Source organism: Sebastes umbrosus, chromosome 5 (genome assembly GCF_015220745.1).
Source record: "Sebastes umbrosus isolate fSebUmb1 chromosome 5, fSebUmb1.pri, whole genome shotgun sequence".
Lineage (NCBI taxonomy): Eukaryota > Metazoa > Chordata > Actinopteri > Perciformes > Sebastidae > Sebastes > Sebastes umbrosus.
The window spans coordinates 15032994-15054839 of NC_051273.1; the positions used below are offsets into that span (position 1 = coordinate 15032994).

The following is a 21846-nucleotide window of genomic DNA, read 5'->3' on the forward strand; positions in this document are numbered from 1 at the left end:
TGCAATTACACACACACACACACAGATATGCAGTCCCATACATATCCACGGGCACGTACACAAAACATGCATGAATACATACACATATGCTTGTACAAATACGTACATACGCATGAATGTACACAAATCTAAAAAACATCCCATAGGAATGACCGAGCTGGAGGCCGGTTGGGGGGAATGTAGAGAGAAGGCGTGGGGGTTTGCTGATGAGGATGATGATGACTTAAATTGGATCCAGACTGTGGTTTGCTTGCTAGTGTTGCTCCACTACACAAGCATATGCTTTCATTTGTTGAGGTGTTTTTACAGACTGACTGACTGGACAGGTCTTCTTTATTTTTTTCCAAGCTTCCACCGTGTGACAGGGCATTAGGCTCTGATTACCGTCAGGCCCCCAACAGCTCCCGCTGGCCTACTTTACCACGGTACAGTACATCCCACAAAACACAGGCCAATAGCCTAGTACAGCCTCCAGGAACAGATCCTACTTTTAAAACATGAGGGCAAGCCAGCGAGAGATCAGTCTTATAAAAACTATTTACTCTCTTTAATTCACTTTATGTTCTGACCACAAAAAAGCCAAAGAGATTAAATGGTATGGGGAATTGCGTCAGAGTGTGTCAGTCACGTGTTGAGGAAACCAGCTGAGTTTAACATATCTGTCTTTATATGTGACTTTGGATCACTGGTTTGGACCTGACCCAGTCTAGTCGGGTTTTGTTTGGGTTCACTTATCTCCATCTCCTTCCAATCTAGTCTTGTCCATTTTGGAAGTGGGACAGAAACGGAGGAAGGATATATGGGGGTTGTGTCTGGCACCTGTTTTATTTGCTCTCTCTCTCTTTCTCTCCCTTCAGCGGGCTGCATAAGAGCAACTGGAAACCACAACTGAAGGAAACGAGGTGCAGGATCCAGATGTCAGAGGATGGGAGGGGAAAAAAACGTCCAAGAGGAGACAGTAAGATTGATAAGGAGGATGAGAGTGCGAGAATGCTTCAGTTTTGGAGATAAAGAAAACACAACAGCCAGAGGAGACGGAACAAGAGAAAGATCCAAACGTGCCGATTTCTGAGTAAACAGAGAGACTTTCTGCTGTAAATCACTGAACTGTTGAGAGAAGGAGATTTGGTGTGAACCACACTATACTCAGAAAAAGAAGAAAGAAAGAGGATGACAGGGGAAAGAGGGGAAAAAAAGAAAAATATGGACATGCATAACAGCAGACAGATGGAGAACTTTTGGGTGTGGGTGATTGGAGCACTATGTCAATGTGCGTTCCACCTTCTCCCACAACACACATCAACACATATTGGTACAAGTTGCCAGTTATTACTTTGAGTGACCAGTGGGCGCCGTCTCTGGTCGCTAGCTGCTAGCTGTCTGCTCTACAGCGTCACCTTAGCCGCCTCATCTCCACCGACGATCCACCTCTTTGCCCATTTTTGGATTAGTCGGGAGTTAGGCTGTGTCAAGTGTGCCAAGTTGGCGATGGCTGTAGCCACCCACTTTGAGCTTCACAACATTTTATACAGTCTACATGTGGGCACATGTTAGACTAGACATTATTTTTCTCTGTATTTTTCAACCTATCTCCTCTCAATCTTTTTCCAAAACGATGGAAGATGGATTGCATGAAAACTAGAACATAACTGGGAGGAAACATGTCTTCCCAATTACAGCAATCCAGAAGTTTTAGTTTGCTACAGGAGCTTTTATTGGAGGAGAGTTGAGCTGGACCTGTGATGCTGATCGGGTGAAACAGATCAGACCCTGAGCTGTCCGTTTTGGGGCTAAATCCTGAAATAATGTATTAACACCTGGTTGTGTTTCACTGCGGCTGCCATGATTGGTGAGGATTGCAGGAATACATTAGCACCTGGTCGTGTTTCATGGGACGTGTCAGTAAAGTATGCACCGTATGTGTGAATGAGTCAGAGGGGCACTAACATTAGAGGAGATTAATGCTGTCAAGGCCAAATAGTGCGTGCAAGTGTGTTTGTCTGCACATGGTGACCACAGGCCGGCTTGACTCATCAGAACTCCACTCACAGGAAGCAGTGATGGAGGGAGGGAAGTTCGCGGCCAGATGTGAAGCTTTTAGCTAGCCAGGGGGTGAGGAAATGCACAATGAGAGAGAGAAGCGTTGGACTCACCCACACATCTGGAGCCATCTGTGCTGGAGACGTAGCCTCGTGGACAGGTGCAGACGTAGCTACCGGCAGTGTTGGTGCATTCTCCTCCATCACACACACCAGGGATGGTGCTGCATTCATCAATGTCTGAAACACAAACGTAGTTACATCATAAATACCTCATCACATAACAGGACACATCTGTCGAGAACGCCTCACGCCAGCTCAAAACATTTTTTTCTCAATGTTTGAAATTTCTTTGTTTGGAAAGATGCAGTAGCACAAGGCAGTAAAAGTTTATTGCCCTGGAGCAACAGCTTCTCCCTGAGGGAAAATGAAGCAAATCAAATGGATCTGCAGTCGACTAAATTGGAATTAATTCAGTTCTGGTGTTTTCTGTTCAGGCTACACACTGTAACTTCTACAAACTATAAAGCGAGGAATCTCTGTCCTTCTGTGTTATTCTGATATCTTGAGAATCGCTCATCTGATCTACTTCACACTTGGCGGGTGTATTGCTGGGGATCCAAGGGAGTGTTTTGTCGAATTTTGGTGCAATATGAATTTAATTAACTTTGAATAAACAAGCACACAGCTCTCTGTGCAGCAGCGGGGGCGGAGCTTCAGGGCTTTGAAGACTGAGTCAAGCATGTCGTCTGCAGCGGGCAGACCGCGGCTCAACGACTGCCGTTCACTTTGGCTGCTGGATGCTGGATATACTAACGTTACGACCATAGACCGTATATAAGAAGTTTTTCAAACTCTTCTTCACTTCCCTGGAATCAACGAGCAATATGTGGTTCTCGACAACGCTGCAAGCAGCAGCCACACCACGAATGGGCACTGCACTAGTTATATTCATAACTAGAATTGTATGTCTCCACCAACCAGTCAAGTTGCAGTTTACATCCATGTCTGTCCAAAATGTCATCACTTCATCATTTTATCCTGTTAGACATGTGTGTGAAATTGTCATAATTAGCATATGAATTCTTGTGTTCTGGCCAAAAATTAGATTAGTGAGGTCTCAGTGACCTTTGACCAGCAAAACCTAATAACTTTATCCTTGAGTCCAAGTGGACGTCTGTCCCAAATTTGAGGAAATTCCCTTCAGGCGTTCCTGGGATATTGTTTTCCCAAGAATGTGATGGATGTATGTGCGGAAACAACCCGAAAACATAACGCCTCCGGCCACGGCTGACGGCGGCGCGGAAGCATAACAAACAAAAGAGTCTAGTTCTACATACAGTAGGAGTTTTACCGCAATGAATGTAAACTGTCAAGTATTGAATCCTGGTATTGAATGCCTTCGTAGTCTTTACTTGGTCTTTGATCAGAAATCTTCTGATTTTTAGGCTGTATTTTATTTAGCAATTTTGGCCTGCTGCTTCTGATTAGGCAACAACTTACATTTGAGGAATTTGGCTTGCTTTGTTTATATTCCCCAAGGGAAAACATAAAAAAAAACATCATAAAATAATTTAATTGAATGACACCCAGCCCTGCCAACAGGCATAACAGAAAAGAATGTTCATATAAAGACAATAACCAGTGATAGCATTACTGAGAAGACACGCACAACTTGTTGTACAACAAAGCACTCTTATGAGGACACCAAATTTGGACAGAAACCAAATATGTGTGCAGGCAAATGATTCCAGTCAAAAGGAACCCTGCAATGGTATAAGGCAAAACATATGTATAATACCGCTGAGCATTTTGTCTTGATTATATGTGCAATTGTGGTCCCTCTACAATTGCTTCAAATCTACAAATGACAGCTAAATTGAAAGAAATGGTACTAAAAGAAACAAAACTCCCAAGGTTACAGTGAATGAGCTGACCTAATTTAAACATGGTTTAACTCAGAAATGTGTAGGATGTCTGGGAGTACCTGGGCACGGTGCTTGGCAGGGCCCACCTTGGTGTGCTGCACTTTATGATGGTTATTCAGAGGGAGGGGGCCTCATTGCTCCATGACGGGGGAACCCAAAGTGAAGTTCCAGAAGGTATTGGGTTTTTATGATGTGTCACGCTTATTTATACGCATACGTAATTACTGCACCACTGCGGGGCATAATTACAGCAATAGCACAGACGTGGTGCGTTGTGTGCCCTGCGTGATTAGTTGGAAAAGTGAAGGGCGTGTTAGTGTTTGTCTTTCTAGGAGTAAAGAGTGTGTAAGTTATATCCATGTGTGTTTTTCTGCATAGTAACGCCTGCCGTGGGAAGCTAAGGGGCCGTTCTTCCCCTGCTGACTCCTGTCTGACAGCAGTGGTGGCAGAAGGCCTGCAGTAGGTGAGGCTGTAAAAAGCCCCGCCATATAAACCTGATGTCAGCAGCAACAACAACACGCCAGACATTACGCTGCACATAGACGTAGCGCTCTGGAAATGACCGTGAGTGTGAAGGGAAATGTGTTTCACCTGGATAAATATCTGCAACTGAGCTGTCATGTGTGACTGTCTATAATATCTATAATAAATGTGAAAAACTACAATAAAGTATGTGTTTAATTTTCCTTTGTTTCATCTAATCTAAACTCTGATGTGTGAAACTGTGTTTGTTGAGCGTGAGTGCGTGAGAATCCACGAGTGTCAGAGCGACGGGGAAGTCCGTGTGTGTGTAATGAGAAAGTCTCCCAGATGCCGTAACTATTTCTTTGTTCAGCACTCACAGCTGGTTTTGAGCCAAAGGACTGTATTTATGGAAGGAAAATGGAAGGAGAAGCAGAAAAAAGCAGAAAGAGGAGGAGGAGGAGGAGGAGGGGGAAAAAGGAGAGACTGTTAAGCACAGTCTTAACTAAAAGCAGGCCATAAAACTAGGTGCCTTGTTGTGCCCGAAACTATCAGACAGCCATGACATCTTAACTGCACTTTATCTTAACTGCTCCAAAACCTCAGTAATTTCACTGTGAAAGCTCTAAGTGAGGCTTGTTTGTGCATCAGCTAGAAGCGCATTTTAATAAAAACCTCCCCAAAGGACCCCGCTCTGATTGTTTCCGAGATTTCGCTAAACATGGGTTTCCTGCTGATCCATGACTGAAGATTTAGTCACAACTGTTTTTTTTGTTTTTATGAGCTTTACGAACACTGAACTCTTTCTCTTCTCACTCAAAATCTTGGCTTGTCAAATGACAAATGACCGCCTGATAAAATCCTTAAATAAGAGAGCACAAAATAATAACATGGTTTCTTATACAATACACACATCATTTTGAAGATCCATTTTCTGAATTGAGTAAGTTAAAAGTGGTTTGCAATTGTGTGGTTTACCAATTACAGCTACAACGATTAATCGATTAGTTGTCAACTATGAAATTAATCGCCAAATATTTTGATAATTGATTAATCGGGTTGAGTAAATGTTTAAGAAATGTTCAAATTATCAGATTCCAGCTTCTTAAATGTGAATATTTTCTGGTTTCTTTATGACAGTAACCTGAATATCTTTGAGTTGTGGACAAAACAAAAAAATTGAAGACGTCATCTTGGGTCTTGGGAAACACTGAACAACATTTTTCACCATTTTCTGACACTTTATAGACCAAACAACTGATCCATTAATAACAAAAATAATCATTAGTTGCAGCCCTATTGCCAATTCCAACTTTTGCTGGTTGCAGCATCTAAAATGTGAGGATTTGGGGTTGAGTCTCATCATTGATTATGGGAAACTGTAAATTATATATTTCACATTTTCTGACAAAGTAACTGAGAGGTTAACCGAGGATGAAAATAATCATTAGTTGCAGCTCTCGTCTTTGCTGAAGTAAATAAAGCTCACACTGTGCATAAAGTGGTGGAAAGAGGCTGAGTGTGTCTAATTTAAGGTAAAATAGGGAAGAAAGGTTATAGGAGTTTCCAATCCTGAGCTCCTGCTGTGTTTATACCTTGTCTCAGTCAGAGCGTCCTTGTAGTATAACTGCTCTCTCTGTGCAGGAATGTGGCTACAATATCCACACCCAACTGTGTTTAAGCAGTGCACAGCATCTCCTTACTGTAAGTCCTGAACCGTTGTGGCGTTCACCCAAAACCACAACTGAAACTGTGACCGGTGAATTTACTGAAGTCATCCTCCCCGTTTCCTCCTTCATACACTGCTGCATAAATCAGTTTTTGGTGTCATGGTAATTGCTTCCCATGAATCTGAAGTGGAGACGCTAGTTTTCTTTCTGGTTCAGCTCTCAGCCAAGCTACAAGTTAATAAAAGGAGATTTTAGATAATAACTCATTCACTGATACGCTATGATAGCTAGTTGGGCCTTGGTCTCATTCAGTAGAACATCATCTGGCTCAAACCGTTTAAGAGCTTTTTGTAATCCTCCCTAAAGACTGAGAACACATCGGCTCCAGTCCAACAGTCACAAACCCTGCCTGGCTAACTATCGCACTGTTTAGCCTGGGCATTGTTTAAATTCCACCCAATCAACACTTTGTAATGTGAATCCACTCGATGTGTGTTTATGTGCACACGTCCAGACTTCTTTAACTCTGAGCAAGTCGTCACTTTTAAAACGCCAGTGGAGATTTGTAAACCGATCCCAGCAAAACCCAGAGTTATCATAAAGTGCACCGTCCATGACTGTCTCACCAGAAACTCAACAAAAGCTAATTTAAGGTCCACTGGATTCTTTGGGATTGGTGATAAGTTTACATACTTACATATGTGCTCTGAATGCAAGTAATGCTTTGTCAATCCTTAAATTAAAAAAAAATCAGCTTGTAGTTATTAGTCGTTATCTCAGTTAATAATAAAGTCTGTCGCTTCAAAATGCTAACATTAGCTTGGTTTGCTTTGCCTCATATCAATGAATTCACTGGTGCTTTTGGATCAGAAATAAAACATTTGACTTTAAAAAAAGGGCATTTGTCATTAGGTTTTATCGGGCTGCCCCCTCTTAGTCAATTAGTCGACTAATCGGTCGTTTTGGTCTTAGTTGACTAAGATTTCTTTAGTCGATTTGTCATTTTTTAGGCTTTTTTCACACTGAATGACTTATTTCCAAGAAAGTTATGTGCACATCTCTGGTAAACCCAAGATTTAAAGTGGTGCTTTTGTGTGTTTCTTTGTGGAGAAACTCAGCTTTACAGATCTATCTCAATAAATTAACTATCGATTGGTCAACAAAATCGTATGAATGTTAGTCGACTAAGAATTTCTTTGGTCGAGGACAGCCCGAATGTTTTGCAGACTAAATGATGAATTTGTTGGTAAAATCATTGGCGACAATAATTATTGAAGCCACAACCCAAATTGTAGTTAGTTATACTTTATATTTGAAACAGGTGCACTCACTGCTACAATCTATATTATTCTAACACTTCCTACAGTGTTTGAATTTCTCTTTTTCCGCCTCTATAAAGGCGTATAAAGAGTATAAAGACCAGGAAGCCATCAGGAAATCAATGTCACGTTCAAGAACACTTACTTCAACGGCCTATTGCCTCTTTCTTGTAAGAACTGTGTTTGATACCCAGCTCACACTACGCAGCTTTATATTTCCCCTCATTATCTGGCAATTTAGACAATAATGGAGCACATCAAAGATGGCCATAACAAGTCTTCATGGTTTCTTTATTGACCACGGTTACGCAGATCTGATGGCCATCCACTTTTTAATACCTTTGGTTCTCATTATGTTTCTTAATTGTTGAGCATGCCTTTGTGTTAAATTCACGACTCTACTCAGACTCACCTTCACATTTGTGGCTGGTTTCACTCTGCCGGTGGCCGGCGGGACATTTGCACTCGTAGGATCCCACAGTGTTGATGCAGTTACCTCCGGCACAGAGACCTGGCACCGCCTGGCACTCGTCCACATCTAAGAGAAGGTAGGAAAGACACAGATGTTTGTGAGAAGAGGCAAAAGAAAAAAAGGTTCTAATAATTACTGGCATCAGCTGAGCATTGGTGTAAGGGATGCAGCATCCTACAGTATGTTTGTGCCGCCACCAAAAAACTACAAAAAAGGACTCAGACTAACTTCAAACAATGTGCATTCTATATATAATATAAGTATATTAATTATATGTGTTTCAGAGCACATTTTAGAGCATGTTTCTGGCACACTTTATGTCGCTAAAACACTGTTCTTCATTCTTCTGTTCGACATCTTAAAAGTGAGAAGCAAGTTGGCGCCGGCTGTGATGTGTAAGACCACTTCCAGAAAGACCCACTACAGCTCTTGTTTGAACAGGAAATGGCTTTTTAAACGTAAGATTTTCCCAGCATTCAATGTGAGTCACTTTCCCCAGTTTTGGGGATATGTCAGAGGGCGGGTTCCTAAGAAACGCTGGATACCTCTGATCCTGTCTACCCTGGGACACACACATACACACATGTACACACACAGTGGGTTTATATTCACCACATCACTAAGCAGTACCCAGGCTGTTTCTATTCATTTGATGTAATTTGAATACATTCAGTCTCTGCTTCTTTGTTAGAAAAGACTGAACATACTGTCTAGTGTTGAGGAACTCTCTCTCGCCAAAAGGCTGAGATTGAAAGCATCTAAATCCTGATGTTGAGTCTGGAGTGAAATCCTTAAATTTGGATTCATGGTCAGGTGTGCTTTGTACTTGTGCCAGAGAGACGTTGCTCCAGGCTCTCTGGAGTTTAGGTGTCTTTGGTGTGTGTGAGAGCGAGAGAGTGAGGCATTAGTGAGAGGGGAGAAAAGACAGAAACAGAGATTCAGACAGAGAAGGAAGTACAGACAGACAGTGAAAAATAGAGTAAGAGAGGAGGTATGTGAGTCACAAAGAGATGATTGATCATCTCACACTGGCATCCCTCTAACTTATGAGCAGCCTGGCAGCCAAAAGAGGGGAAGTTATGGAGCTAAATACAAACCAGTTACCGATCCCAGATGTGTTACCTTTTGGAATTACACTCATAAATAATGTATACAGATTTAAACATATAGCTGGGTGGATTGTGGTATTACTAGATCTCATGGAAGACTGCTTTACATCCCTTTGATATGTTTTATTTCTGTCTACCTGTATTTGCCAGGCGTATAATTGTTGGTACATACAGTATAGCTATGTATTACTTCCTTCATGGCCCCGAACAAAAGTTAAGAATAAACAGAATTTGTAAAACTTTTGGAAAAAGCACTCAAAGACCTTTACATGTTGAAGAGATCATATGCATTACATTGAAATATTTGTGATATTTTGGCCATCTAACTCAATTTAAATACTTTCCCAGCATAAAGCACACATATATGGGACCTCAAATAAGCATCCAGGAGCAGTTGATGAAAAGGTTAACGGGATTTGAGGTCTGTCTCGTCTGTCTTCGCCCTCACTATAACTAGAGCCATGGAAATGAAAATTTCATGCCAAAATAAGTACCCACATTGGATTACACCACTTGATCTGCATAAACACTGGGACTGGGGCACTCCACCCAATCCTGCACAAGTTGGTTTGGTGCAATGAAACTACCAAACAGGCCAACGTGTCCTCATACGTTGGAATTACTTATCTTATGAAAAGTAATTCCTAATTTTTGCATTTTCCTACGAATGCCCAGCAACTTGTGATACACATGTCAATTTTTGCTCGTTATATACACACTGTCTTTTCAAACCGTCTTCACAGGAAACTACATTCTTAGGTTTAGGCAACAGAACTACTTAGTTAGGTTTAGGAAAGATTGTGGGTTGGGTTAAAATAACTCCAGAATTGACGTAACTTAAGTACGGAAGTTATGTGACAAATAAATCAACACACGGCGTACGAACACCAGTCTCCTGGGTGAAAGTCTGGTGTTTTTTGAGCCAGATACCTCGACATACTAGCCTGATAAACAGACTGAATGGCCTTTTTGTTTCACTTCATTCATTCATTATGTGACTCGCTGGACGAATGGGAGATGTGGCCAGAGATTCAGATGCCTGGAAGCACCAGGCTTTTTACACACACCCTGTCAACATATCTGCCAATGAAGTATAACAAGTATGTAAGATGTGGGTATAAGCCCACCTGTAGCTTTCTATTATAAATGTAAACAACACTTGAGTTTGCTATAATCCCCAACTCCCCAGCATAAATACATGAACTTAATGTCCTTAGCTCTGATACTGTTGAAGTGTGGCCAGGTGCTGCGAGCATCAGAACAAAAACACAGTCTCCCTCTGCGACGGCTCCAGCGAGACGTCAACCATCACAATCTGCTCAGGGTGGTGCTGGGTGTGTCCATGTGAGAGAAGCTGGGCTCATTTAACAAGGGACATGACCTCCACATGTGTCATATATTGATGCAGTCTTATTGCTTAGTCTGGTCGGGCCATAGGTTATTAGAGAGGCATGCAGAGAGAGGCTGGTCTGGTCTGAGGGGGTTCTGGGACACCAGCGGGAGGAATGTTGATGGAAGAAGGTGAATCTCAGTTCATATTTCCCTCAGTTTTTCTCTTATTGTCTAAATCTCACTCTTTTGAATTAATTTAGTCAAAGCTGCTTAATTCTGTTATGTCTGTACTATATCTGTTTAAAGAGGACCTATTATGCTTATTTTCAGGTGCATACTTGTACTTTGGGTTTCTAACAGAACATGTTTACATGCTTTAATGTTCAAGAAACGCTTTATTTTTCTCATACCGGCTGTGCTGCAGCACCTCTTTTCACCCTTTGTCTGAGGTTTCGTTGTTTGAGGGCGTGCCAAACTAGCCACTTGGCAGGTAATATGCAAATGTGTTACTTGCTGACATCACCACATTACGGAAGAAAAGGCGGGACTTTGGGCTTTGTAACTTTGCAGACCCTTTACATGAACAAAAAAACTATATAACACTAAAGGAAAGGGGAAAAAGCACAAAAGCATAATAGGTCCTCTTTAATTGTTATTTATTATTTTTATTTTTCACTATTATTATATTATTTATTAAGTGAATATATTTTTAAAAAATTAATGCTTTAAGTATCTTTGCTTTGCCTAAAGTATTTGCATTAATATTCTGTTATTACTCTAATATCATTGGGTGACATGATGCACTCTTTATGCATCATGCCAGTTTAAGCAAGGTCAGAACAAGCTCACATTTTGACTTCAATAAAGAAAGACTAATGTGACAGCTGGGACAGCTGCTCATAATCACTGAGATACTGACACATAAATAAATAACACCTAAAGCGGTTCACTGTTTCCAGGGAGATGAAAATGCATGTACACAACCTTAACAGGAAAATACAAGCTTTGGCCTACATGTACCTGTGTACATGTAAACACCCTCGGTGTTGTTAACACTACCTCAAGGATGTTTTGGGCAGGAATGCAGCTGAGATGATGATGGATAAAGTAATGGTTGCACTGTTTAAATATTGGCCAGGTGTGTGTAGAGGAAAAAGAGAAAGATGGATGTGCTCTGATCTGACCTTGGCAGGCTCCGGTGCGGATGTTGGGGATGAAGCCTCGTCTGCAGGGGTGAGGCTGGGCGGGACACTGCTCACAGGGGTGGCCCCACGCTCGGCCAATGGTGGCGCAGCAGAGGGTTTTGGTGCAGACAATCCCACTGAGCTGGCCCTGGCACATCTGGTTGTTCACCTGGGTGAAACATGGCCCAGTCCTGTAGTCTGTGGAGGGAATGAGTCCTCTGTTAGTTAGTGACTGATTAAACATTTGATTGATTAAATGACTAAACTGTGATTCATTTCCTTGAACACATCTGGGACACCATTAGTGAAACCAGATTAAGTTCATAGTTGGGAATTTTCTTCTTTATGGGGAACAATATTTCCTGTAACCTCGACGTCATTGATCATTTCTTTCTTTCTTTTTTAATTTCACTCAGACAACAAATGGAGGAATGGACGTGGGAAAAATAAACTGGCACAGCATTAGAGGGTGATTTTACAGAGATGACTCACCGGACCTTGAAAAACATCCTCACTGTTTAATTGTTTCAAGTGTTTAGTCTATGAATCAACCATCAGCTCACAAAGAAGAGCATTTACAAGTAGCAGCTTTTACCAGAACAATATGAGAGTTGGTAGCAACATAACGGCTCATGTCAGAGCACGTGATTTCAGGCATTTTCTTATTAAACCCACTCAGATTAAACTGAAAACACATCCAGATTGTTCCTTTCCGCAGGAATTTAGCAATAGGATTTGAATGACTGTTATGTATTTAGCCTCTATGATAATAAGTTAACCCATTGACTTACTGAAGCACATTCCCGTACTTTAACTGGGAGGTGGTGGTGGACTGAACAGTGGTGGTTTCTGTCTCCATCGATATGACAGTGAGGTTGTCTCTAACAATCACCCCGTGACAATCATTCACTCTAAAATTAACATGACATTTGAACGCATCTGGATGTCATCTTCAGAACAATGCACTTTTGTGTTTCCAAAACACACAGACGACGTCAAACAACATATGATGCCAATAACTCAAAAATAACACAAATGTCTTGTGGAAGTCAGACAGATGTGTTGCAATTGCAAGATCCTATCTTTTGGGAAAGGATGGCAACAACAGTGAAGATAAGTAAATACACATTCAAACACATGTTGCAAGAAAACCCATGATGAGAACAAAATGTTTCAAAATGTCTTCAGGGATCACCTTGCCTCCTCGCTGCATAATCTCGTTAAATGCACTTCACAAATCAGGCACAATGACCTCATGCTGAAAACATTTCAGCAATACGATGTTCGTCTTTTCAATCACGTACGGCCAAATGACGGCTTCCTTTGTGGGAGAAACCCTTATTAAGTTCTCTGCAGTGGCGCCAAACTTAATATAGCCTTCATTAAAAAAGTAGATTGTTAGATTGTCAAAGGGGAGATGAAAGACGAGCTGCACGGTTGGCTAGCCAAGGCTGTGACAGTGAGATGTGGAGAAAGAGAGCGGCCTGCTCAGCTCTGAAGGACAGAATGACATGCAAAGATAGGAATCAGCGGTGGTGTCTGGTGGGAGTCCTTCTTCAGACTTATTGGTTCCTTGTGCTACATGAAAGGGGATCACAGAGAAGGGGGGCAAAGAGTAGGAGACGCAGAAAGAAAGAAAAAAAAGAGAAAGAGAGAGGAAAGTAAAGTAGGTCAAACTGAGCATGCAGAGTGCAGGTTGGGGCTCACGCCAGTTCTCCCTCTCCTCCATCTGTCTTTATTTCTCTCTGCCCGCTTTAGGTCTTCCTGTCTGTCTGCCTTCGACTCTCTCCTATCAGCCGCTATTCATCTTCCATCTACATCTCTGGCTTGCTTGGCACATACACCACATGCATTTACTGTTATGAAGATTAATACAAACAAAATCTGCATACAAACCTGTACACAAATACACACAGAAGCAAAATACCCACTGCTTACACTGCTACAAATTTACATTAATACTAGGCTAAGCCTAAAGAATAAGGCTGCCGTTATTTTATATTTTTCTTATTCAGTCAGCAAATCCCATAAAAAGACCCAAACCAACAACGCTCCATTTCTCAATACTTTTTAACTTCACTACCTTTCACTAAACTGCCTGTGATGCTCCCCAAGCCTATTGGTTCCTACTGAAGACATAAACCTTTAAGAATACACACAATATATAGTTGTTGTTTTTCCTTAGAACAGCTGGGTACTATAGTTTTTAGCAAACTATTATTCTAACTAGTGTCATATTCTGGCTCTATGCCCTCTGACTTTTTGAAAAGACTCAATCTCCGAACCCAAGGGGCTATATTTTTGGGGGTTCTGGTGTAGCCAGCGGACAACCACAATGAGCAGCGGACTTCCTTTTCCGTGCGCTGCTCATTGTCTACAGTCCGATTAGCAACTTGAGATGGAGTTTGAGTTGAGAGACGACTTGTACGACTGAATTGTTTCAAAAGTAGTCAGTTTAAAAGTTAATTTTAAAACAATAAAAACCTAAATCATCGTCAGACGATAGCCGGTGGATTCCCAGATTGTATTTTGGCCAATGCGTTCCACCTCTTTTGCTTCCCACACGGACAATTTACCTGAATTCAACTAAAGCCTTCTTGAACATGATTGGTCAATATTACTCAAGCTACAAATGGAAACCAGACTACTTTCGATCCCAAAATCTTGTCCCGTTGCCGACATGATTCTGCATATGAATGCAGAATATGTCTTTAGTAAAGGCTGGACTGTGTTGCATCTTTAGAAGATGGTTAGTTGTCTGGAGGATTTTGTGTTCTGGGCTATAGGTCCTCTATTTAAGTTTTTCCTGTTTTATTTTGATCTTCTCCAACTCTTTCGTTGCATATAACTTCACTTCCTGTCTGTGTGATTGTCAGCCCCGCCCTGGTTGTTTTCACCTGTCCCTCATTATCACCCTCCTGTCCTTGTGTGCTCCCTTCTCCTTGTGCCAGTTCGTCATCGTTCTTCATCCCATGTATCAAGCGCTCCAGCCCTGGTTCCTATTGTCAAAGTTCTTCCAGTGTTTAGCATTCCTGGAGTTTTTTGGATTTACTTCTGTTTCCTGCCAGCTTTTGGACTCTCAGACTGTAACTAAGCTTGAACTCTTACTGCTGCCTCCTCATCTGGCAGCAGGACAGTGTAATTGACTAAAAGGAATAAGCTATATACAGCTTTGGTTGCACACTTGTTGGTCAATTCATTGTTGGTTTTGATCTTTTCTTGTGGTTTGTTGACAGTAAGAAAAATATAAAATATTGTTAGCCTTATCCTTTAAAACCAAAGCTCTAAAATATTCTGACAGCAGCTGCTAATACTGTTTATTACACGTCAAACAATCTACAGTTAATCTTGTTAATCTTCAAATAAACTGAAAACAGTTCAAATGTACAGTAAAGAAGAAAAACCAAAAGACAAAAAATTAAATGGTGTTTCCAACACTTCAGTCTTTCATTTTAAGAAAAACATGTCCCCTCTTAGAGGAGACTGGACTCTCCCACACTGTGATCATCCAGCACTAGACAGTCGCACACAGCAGCCAAGTTCAGCAGCGTATGCGTGTGCGTTAAATGGAATCTATACACATACACATGCTTTCTAAAACACTGCCCCACTCTCTCTTTTACACACACATGTCTGTGTAAATACACATGACTGAAGGAAAACACAGCATCTGTCTGAGCTGCAGCGTCGAGCCAAACTAAAGACTGGAGCAGCAACGCAGCTTTCTTTAATAAACAGTGAAAAAAAGCTATCTCACACTATCCCGGAGTGTAGTCTATGTGTTCAGGCTTTTGTTTCCCTTGTGCGTACATTTATGTAAGGTATACACATCTGTATATTATGAATGTAAAGTCAGTGGACACGTGCGACCATGGGCTCGGGCAGGTTAGGACAAGGGAGCAATCCAACATCCTGACTCGGCCCTGCTGACAACATTCGGAAGTAATTTTGTCTAATTAGTGTTCAAATTGCTCAATAGATCAAAAACATTCACCAGATCCTCTCTTCTATCCTCTCCTTACCCCTAAAACCGCTGTTAGCAACCTCTGTCTCTCATCCAGATGTCTCCGGTTTCATTCATAACCAGCATACATCACTATGAATTAAGTTATTTTCCTCCAACAATGAGAACTTGTCCTCTTTGTTTTAGACTCAATGGAGTCGTCTCATTCTTAAAAAATGCTTTTATTTCATAATTATCAGCACTTCTAATCAAAGTTTCCAGGAATCGCTGCCAGTTGTAACTCATCCCCGAGACTGCTTAAAGCAGTTGTAACCTTTCACCTGGATCAGTCCACTTATCAGACGATGTTAACGGGATCTGACCCTTCACATATGATGATGTGTTTGTAGTGAAGCCAACCACATCATGATAAAAAAAACGTGATCAGACATCAAAGCCTTATTACTCTTTGCTCTAATGGAAGTTGGATTAAAGGAAGATAAAATACTGCAAGGTTGAGGTGAGAAAATATTTAATCCTGTCTGGAACGCAAACCCTTCTGGGAAAATATTTTCCCATCAACCCCGTCCAGCTGTGGGATCGGGGAGATGATGGGATGGAGGCATTGACCTGAGCACTAGAGGGAAAGGAGAGGGGAAGAGCAATGGCACAAGAGAAGAGGAAAAATCCCATTTCAGACTCATTAATAACTGCTGAAGTATTTATAAAACTCCCGGGAGAGGAGGTCTGGGAAGATAAGAAACCTGAAATATGAGTTGATCACATGGAAATGAAGCTGTTCTCATTTATACATACTTCTCTTTGACTAGAGGTCAACGAGTCAAATGAATTAAGAGAAGAAATATGTATACACACTTGCCTCTGGGTGTGTGTGTGTGTGTGTGTGTGTGTGTGTGTGTCTGCGTGTGTCTGTGTGTGTGTGTAAGCATGCATGTGTTTTCAAACCGGATGTCCTCTCTAGACTTTATACAGCTGGATGATTTACTCTCAGCCTTAACGTCAGGCTGTTACTCACCTGTTGAAAAATAGAGACAAGTATCCTCTGTGAACGTGTGTGTGCGTGTGTGTTCATGTTTGTGCAGACTGAACACATGCTTGGCGGGTCTTGTGGAATTTCTGATCCCATCGCATTGTTTGTGTCCGCGTGTCCTCGGCTGATGTGGATATAAATAAATGATTCAAATGTGTGGGCTTGTTTGTTTGTGTGTGCACGTGTGTGTGTGTGTGTGTGTGTGTGTGTGCGTGTGTGCGTGTGTGTGTGTGTGTGTGTGTGTCCGTCTGTGTGTTTGGGAGGTTTATCCTCATTATAGCCAACCATAACAGTCTCTGTTAGTCTTATCAGTGCCATTATCAACAAGCTTGAAATCACTCTTTTCCTTTATGCCTTATCGTTTCTCAAGGAGTCTGCTCCTTTCATTTGGTCCACACCAAAAGCAGTCACCCAAACGTGACTAAATGTTTAACACACACACACACACACACACACGCACACACGCACACACACACACATACAGGGTATAACAACTGTGGGAGAATGGAAATGGGAGAGATAAGCCCTCAGTAATCTGCAGAGATCTGAAGGTCTGAAGTTTGTAGCTAACTGCTGTGTGTGTGAGAGCTGTACAGAACACACAAGACTACTGTACATGGAAAAATTTACACAAAATTATCAGGCATTTTTAACCTATTTTAATTTTGCGTATACTTGTTGGAACTGTGACGTCATATCTTGTAGTTGTTCCTCTGTCATTGTTTCTATATCTCACCCATTGTACTGTAAAATCTATCTTTACTTTACTATTTTGGTCTGTTTTGGGAAACGTTCCATCACAATCCTGTCCAGCAGTGGAACAATAATGCAGACTCTATTGAATGCAGACACCGTCGGGCAAAAAACACAGTCGGGCAAGTGGGCTCCAGGCTCCATCAACAACTACCACTCATGGGAGAAGTCTTTGTACTGCTTTCTTGACAGCAGCGAGAGTAAATCGGCCCATTTTTCATCAGGCCGGATCAAAGGCGGCCTTCATCGCCGTCCCGTGAGGCTACTCAAGTATTGATTGGAACAAACCGGAGCCTCTAAATTTGGCCAGGGCACTGGTGAATAATTTCCTCCACTTTTTGTTTATGAGATGGATAATCAAAATTTAGTGCCCTCATGTAAAGCAGACACTAAAAACAGCTTGTGAAATGTGACGTTCCTAATTACACTTAATGCACAACATGGTGATTTAATTCGGAGCATATAATAACACATAGTTTTTGGATGAAGCACAGGGCTCATTATGTGCTCCCAGTGAGACATATTTCCAGACATGGATTAAAACACAGTGTTGAATTTTGAAACACTCTCAGCCAGTTCTTAAGCTGATATTTGCTCCTTTTGTGGCTTCATTGTGTGTCTTGCAGCAGAAATCCCTGCATATGGAAATAACACATATGGGGTCTACATTAAGAGGCAACGTCATGCTACATTAGTTTCTAATTTATAGACTTGCTGTAAATCAAATTTAGCACGGCTCCGAACTGGCGGACTCAAAACTAAATTGTCATTGGGAATATTTTCCACAGTAGTGACCTATGCCTGCCCCTGAGTCCCACCCTTCCACCAGCGCAGCCATCCTGTCCAGCCGTGTTCTGTCCACTCTTATCCAGAGTCAATAGAGCAGAAATAGCACAGCTTCCTACTCTTCCAGCACCTCGAAATGCCCTTGACGTCACCGCTTGCTGGGGGGGGCAAATTTACTCCGGTTTATTTGCTCTGGACTGGGATTGGGACAGACCACAGAGCCTAAGTCCACTGAGACAGACTGGACTGAACAGAGACAGCTGACTGAGCCAAAGTTCATTAGCACACATCAGCACCGTCAGCTCCCTCTCAGTGTACATTCTGGTGAAAGGATGTGAAATCCTCAACAAGTGCAATGGGGCTCATATTGGCGTGTGATGCGCAGACTTAATGTTGCATATAGTACAACAAGAATAAGGGCGCTTTCACAAGTCATAGTCCGTTTGGCTCGTCCGAATCAGAGTGAAATTGATCCTTTTGGTTCGTTTTCTATTTAGTCTGGTTCAGTTTCAGAGTGAACAAACCAAAGCTGACCAAATCTGATCGGCTGCGCACAAATCTATCCATTCTCCTCCAGTTTATGACTTCATAAATGTCACTGTTTTCGTGGACTTTACTTAGAAGTCCAGGTCAGACCTCTCCCACTCATGTTAACCTGTCGTTCACCTGTGTCTATCTCAACAAATGCCCACACAGGCAGCCTGCGTTTTGGTTCGCTTGTAAACAGTCCGAGATCACCTCTCGCAAGCGGTCTCGGTCCGATTGTTTTGGTCCGCACCAGTGTACGATTACTGCGTTCACAACCCCCCAAACGAACCACACCAGAGTTTGATTAAAACAATCCTGATGTTGCCTTAAACATAAAAGAATGATCCCAGTCACTTCCACACAGTGAGGCATACAGCTTATTAAGTAAACACTGGTATCGGATCGGTACTCGGTATCGGCACATACCCAAAACCAAGGTATCGCTATCGGGACTGAAAAGTCGGATCGGTGCATCCCTAAGTCATGCTAGCAGCTTTGTGAGACTGAAACACACATAAAGATATGGATATAAGTATGTACTGTATGCACAAATACAGAAGCAAAACAGTGACACACACTTATAGCTGCTGAATAATGATAGAGTGCTCATGGCAATGGAGATGGTGGGATTTTTTTTTCATTTAAGGGGGAATGACTAACTCTAACTTCATCTCTTGCTAACCAAAGTCAACGAGCCTCAGGCACACAGCCACACGTGCACACACACCCCAGACACGCGAACAACGTAGGAGTTTCCCATGACTCCCAGTTCACCCATACTGGTTGACTTTCACTGCCTTCACAATAATCACAGTTCATCAGCAGTCTTCTCACTGACTCACACAGTAAATCTATTGACTCATGAACTCAATTGCACAAACTCTCAAACCACAAAACACAACAGAGCTGTAGGAACACTAAAGGTCACACCAGGGACACACCATCCATTTCAAGCCAAACCCATTAATAGAGAAATATAGTAGTCATTTATCAAAATTATTGAATATCTCAGAGGGTGTTTCTATGAATTTGAGAACGTTCCCTTTTGGTCAGTGTGGTAATAATTCTGAGCTCTTTTCTGGCAAACTGAAGGACAAATATTTAAATGTCCTTAGTGACCTGTTTGCTAAAGTCTCAGTGACAAGTTAAGTGAAAATAAATGTGTTGTAGCTGGTTAAATTCAAATTGTATCAGTCCAACTTTCATATCCGACGCACGGTGGCTAGGATCATTTTTAAGTCTGCTGCTGTCACTAATATGATTTCTTATGAATTATGCCGTTAATTTGACAAATTTAGCCCAACTCCTCTGTAGCTGAACGATATTTGGCACGAAAAACACGCACACAAACAAAGATTTATAAGTGTTTCCCTTGTGACTACCTGCAGCTCCAGCCGTCTCCCCATTCCTGCAACATGGAGAGTGTTTGTACTCCCCTCCACCAGGCTTTGTGGACACAGCTGGGGAGTCCATTTTCATTTTCACCCTGTCTCTCCCCTCTTCCTGCTCCCCTCCATCCCTCTCTCTCTCTCTGTATGTCACTCTCTCTCTCTCTCTCTGTCTCTCTCTCTGTGTCCCTGCTTCCCTACCTTGCTCCACTCCCCATCAGGAAATGTCCACGATCACTCTACAAAGAAAGTCTATTCTGTCAGTCCTGTGGGGATGTCGGGGGGAAGGGGGAGGTGGTGGCGTATTTATTGCCAGATGTCTTTAAGGCTCCCTCTGACATGTTGTATTTTCCCAGAAAACAAGACCCCAGAGTTCCATGGCGAAATAATTTGAGGGATGGAGAGTAAGATGAAGGCTGGACAAGTTTGATGTGGTAGCCTGTTTAAAACATGGGGAAGGAAACAAGTGAACATGACAAAAGAAAACTGGAGAAAGGAAGATTAGGCTGAGTGGGGAGGATAGTATTTGAAAAAGACAAAAGACAAGTTTTTACACAAGCATACATACATAGGCTTCGTCCGAAATCGCATACTATGCACGACACACCCAATGTGTGTACTATCGTTCGACAGACTTTTGTGAATAAACAGTAGTATGTGTCTTTTCGGACGTACTGAGAGTAATTTACGTCGTCATATCCTGAGAGCTTCCTTGCCGGTTGGAGAAGTGTAACCATGGTAACCCGTGCCAACCTCATGTGACCAAAACAACAGTTTGCAAGAGTCTGAATTAATTCAAAATATATAGTACGCCTAGCAAAGTGAAATCTTATGCTTACACTTAAATTGAAGTGTTAAAGAGCTTTCTGTCAATGTTTGTTATTAACATTGTTGTCACTACGGCATTGCATTGTGGGATAGTATCCAGCGTTGCATACTGTAATATTTCACCAGGAAATAATATGCAAATCGCGTACAATTGGTTTCATACTAAGGTTTTGGACATACTAAAATATGTCACATACTGTTTTAGCGTACTAAATAGCATGTTGGTATGGAATTTCGGACGCAATCATACTGTGGACCTTTTCATTGCCATTCTGTTGCTAGGGTAACAGCTTTGGTCCAAGTTTACTTCCTGTCAGCTACGGCATTGACAAACACTGAAACAGGAAATACAAAGAGGACCATTTAACATGTTTATGTTGTCAACTTTAAAAAGGTCTATAGGTTGGAAAAGGAATGTAGAAGAGAGGCTGAAATGAATGAGGTGAGTGAAATTATAAACTAATCATTTTCCTCTTCCTCAGTGTCAGCAGGAGAAAGAGGCAGGAGGTGGAAGGTGAGGGACATGTGAGAATATCTGAAGGTGTAAAGAGATTCCTCATTCTCTGAAAAGGTGAACTGAGGTGAACAGAAATCAAGTGCAGCTATCAAATCCCGTATTTTTTCCATCTGCCACGGAGCTGTAGTGTACCACCTACTTCCAACACCCCGCCATCACTTCCCACCACACACATACCTCAGGCTTGTGTTCAAAGCTCAGGAGACGAACACCCACTGTCTGTCTGAGCGAACGGTATGAAGTCATCCACGTTAGAGGAGCATGAATGCTCACCACGCACTGAAGTAATGAACTAACAGAGTGTGTCTGCACTGATAGGAGCTACACTCAGGACCGTATGGCCCCATCAAAGCCTTCCTGGGTAGGGAGTATTGATAAAAGCAGTGGCGGCTGACTCCCAAGCTTGATAAAGGCTATTTTAATCAAGGTGCACATGATGAGGTTTCATTAAACAAAAAATATATTTTTTTACAACCCAAGTTCTATTTTCATAGAGTAGTATTATTCATCAGTTATAATAACGTTTTACACACCAAG

The 21846-nt window shown here is 41.9% G+C and overlaps 1 protein-coding gene across 1 annotated transcript in view; it reads right to left on the bottom strand.

Moving 5' to 3' along the window:
• Positions 1-21846, bottom strand: part of fbn2b (fibrillin 2b) — a 68500-nt gene that overhangs the window by 25261 nt on the left and 21393 nt on the right. Inside the window, exons 7-9 of the mRNA XM_037770532.1 lie at positions 11516-11713; positions 7831-7956; positions 2154-2279 (exon numbers count right to left, since the gene is read on the bottom strand). Coding sequence (XP_037626460.1) covers positions 2154-2279; positions 7831-7956; positions 11516-11713 — 450 coding nt within the window. The remainder of the gene's footprint in view (positions 1-2153; positions 2280-7830; positions 7957-11515; positions 11714-21846) is intronic.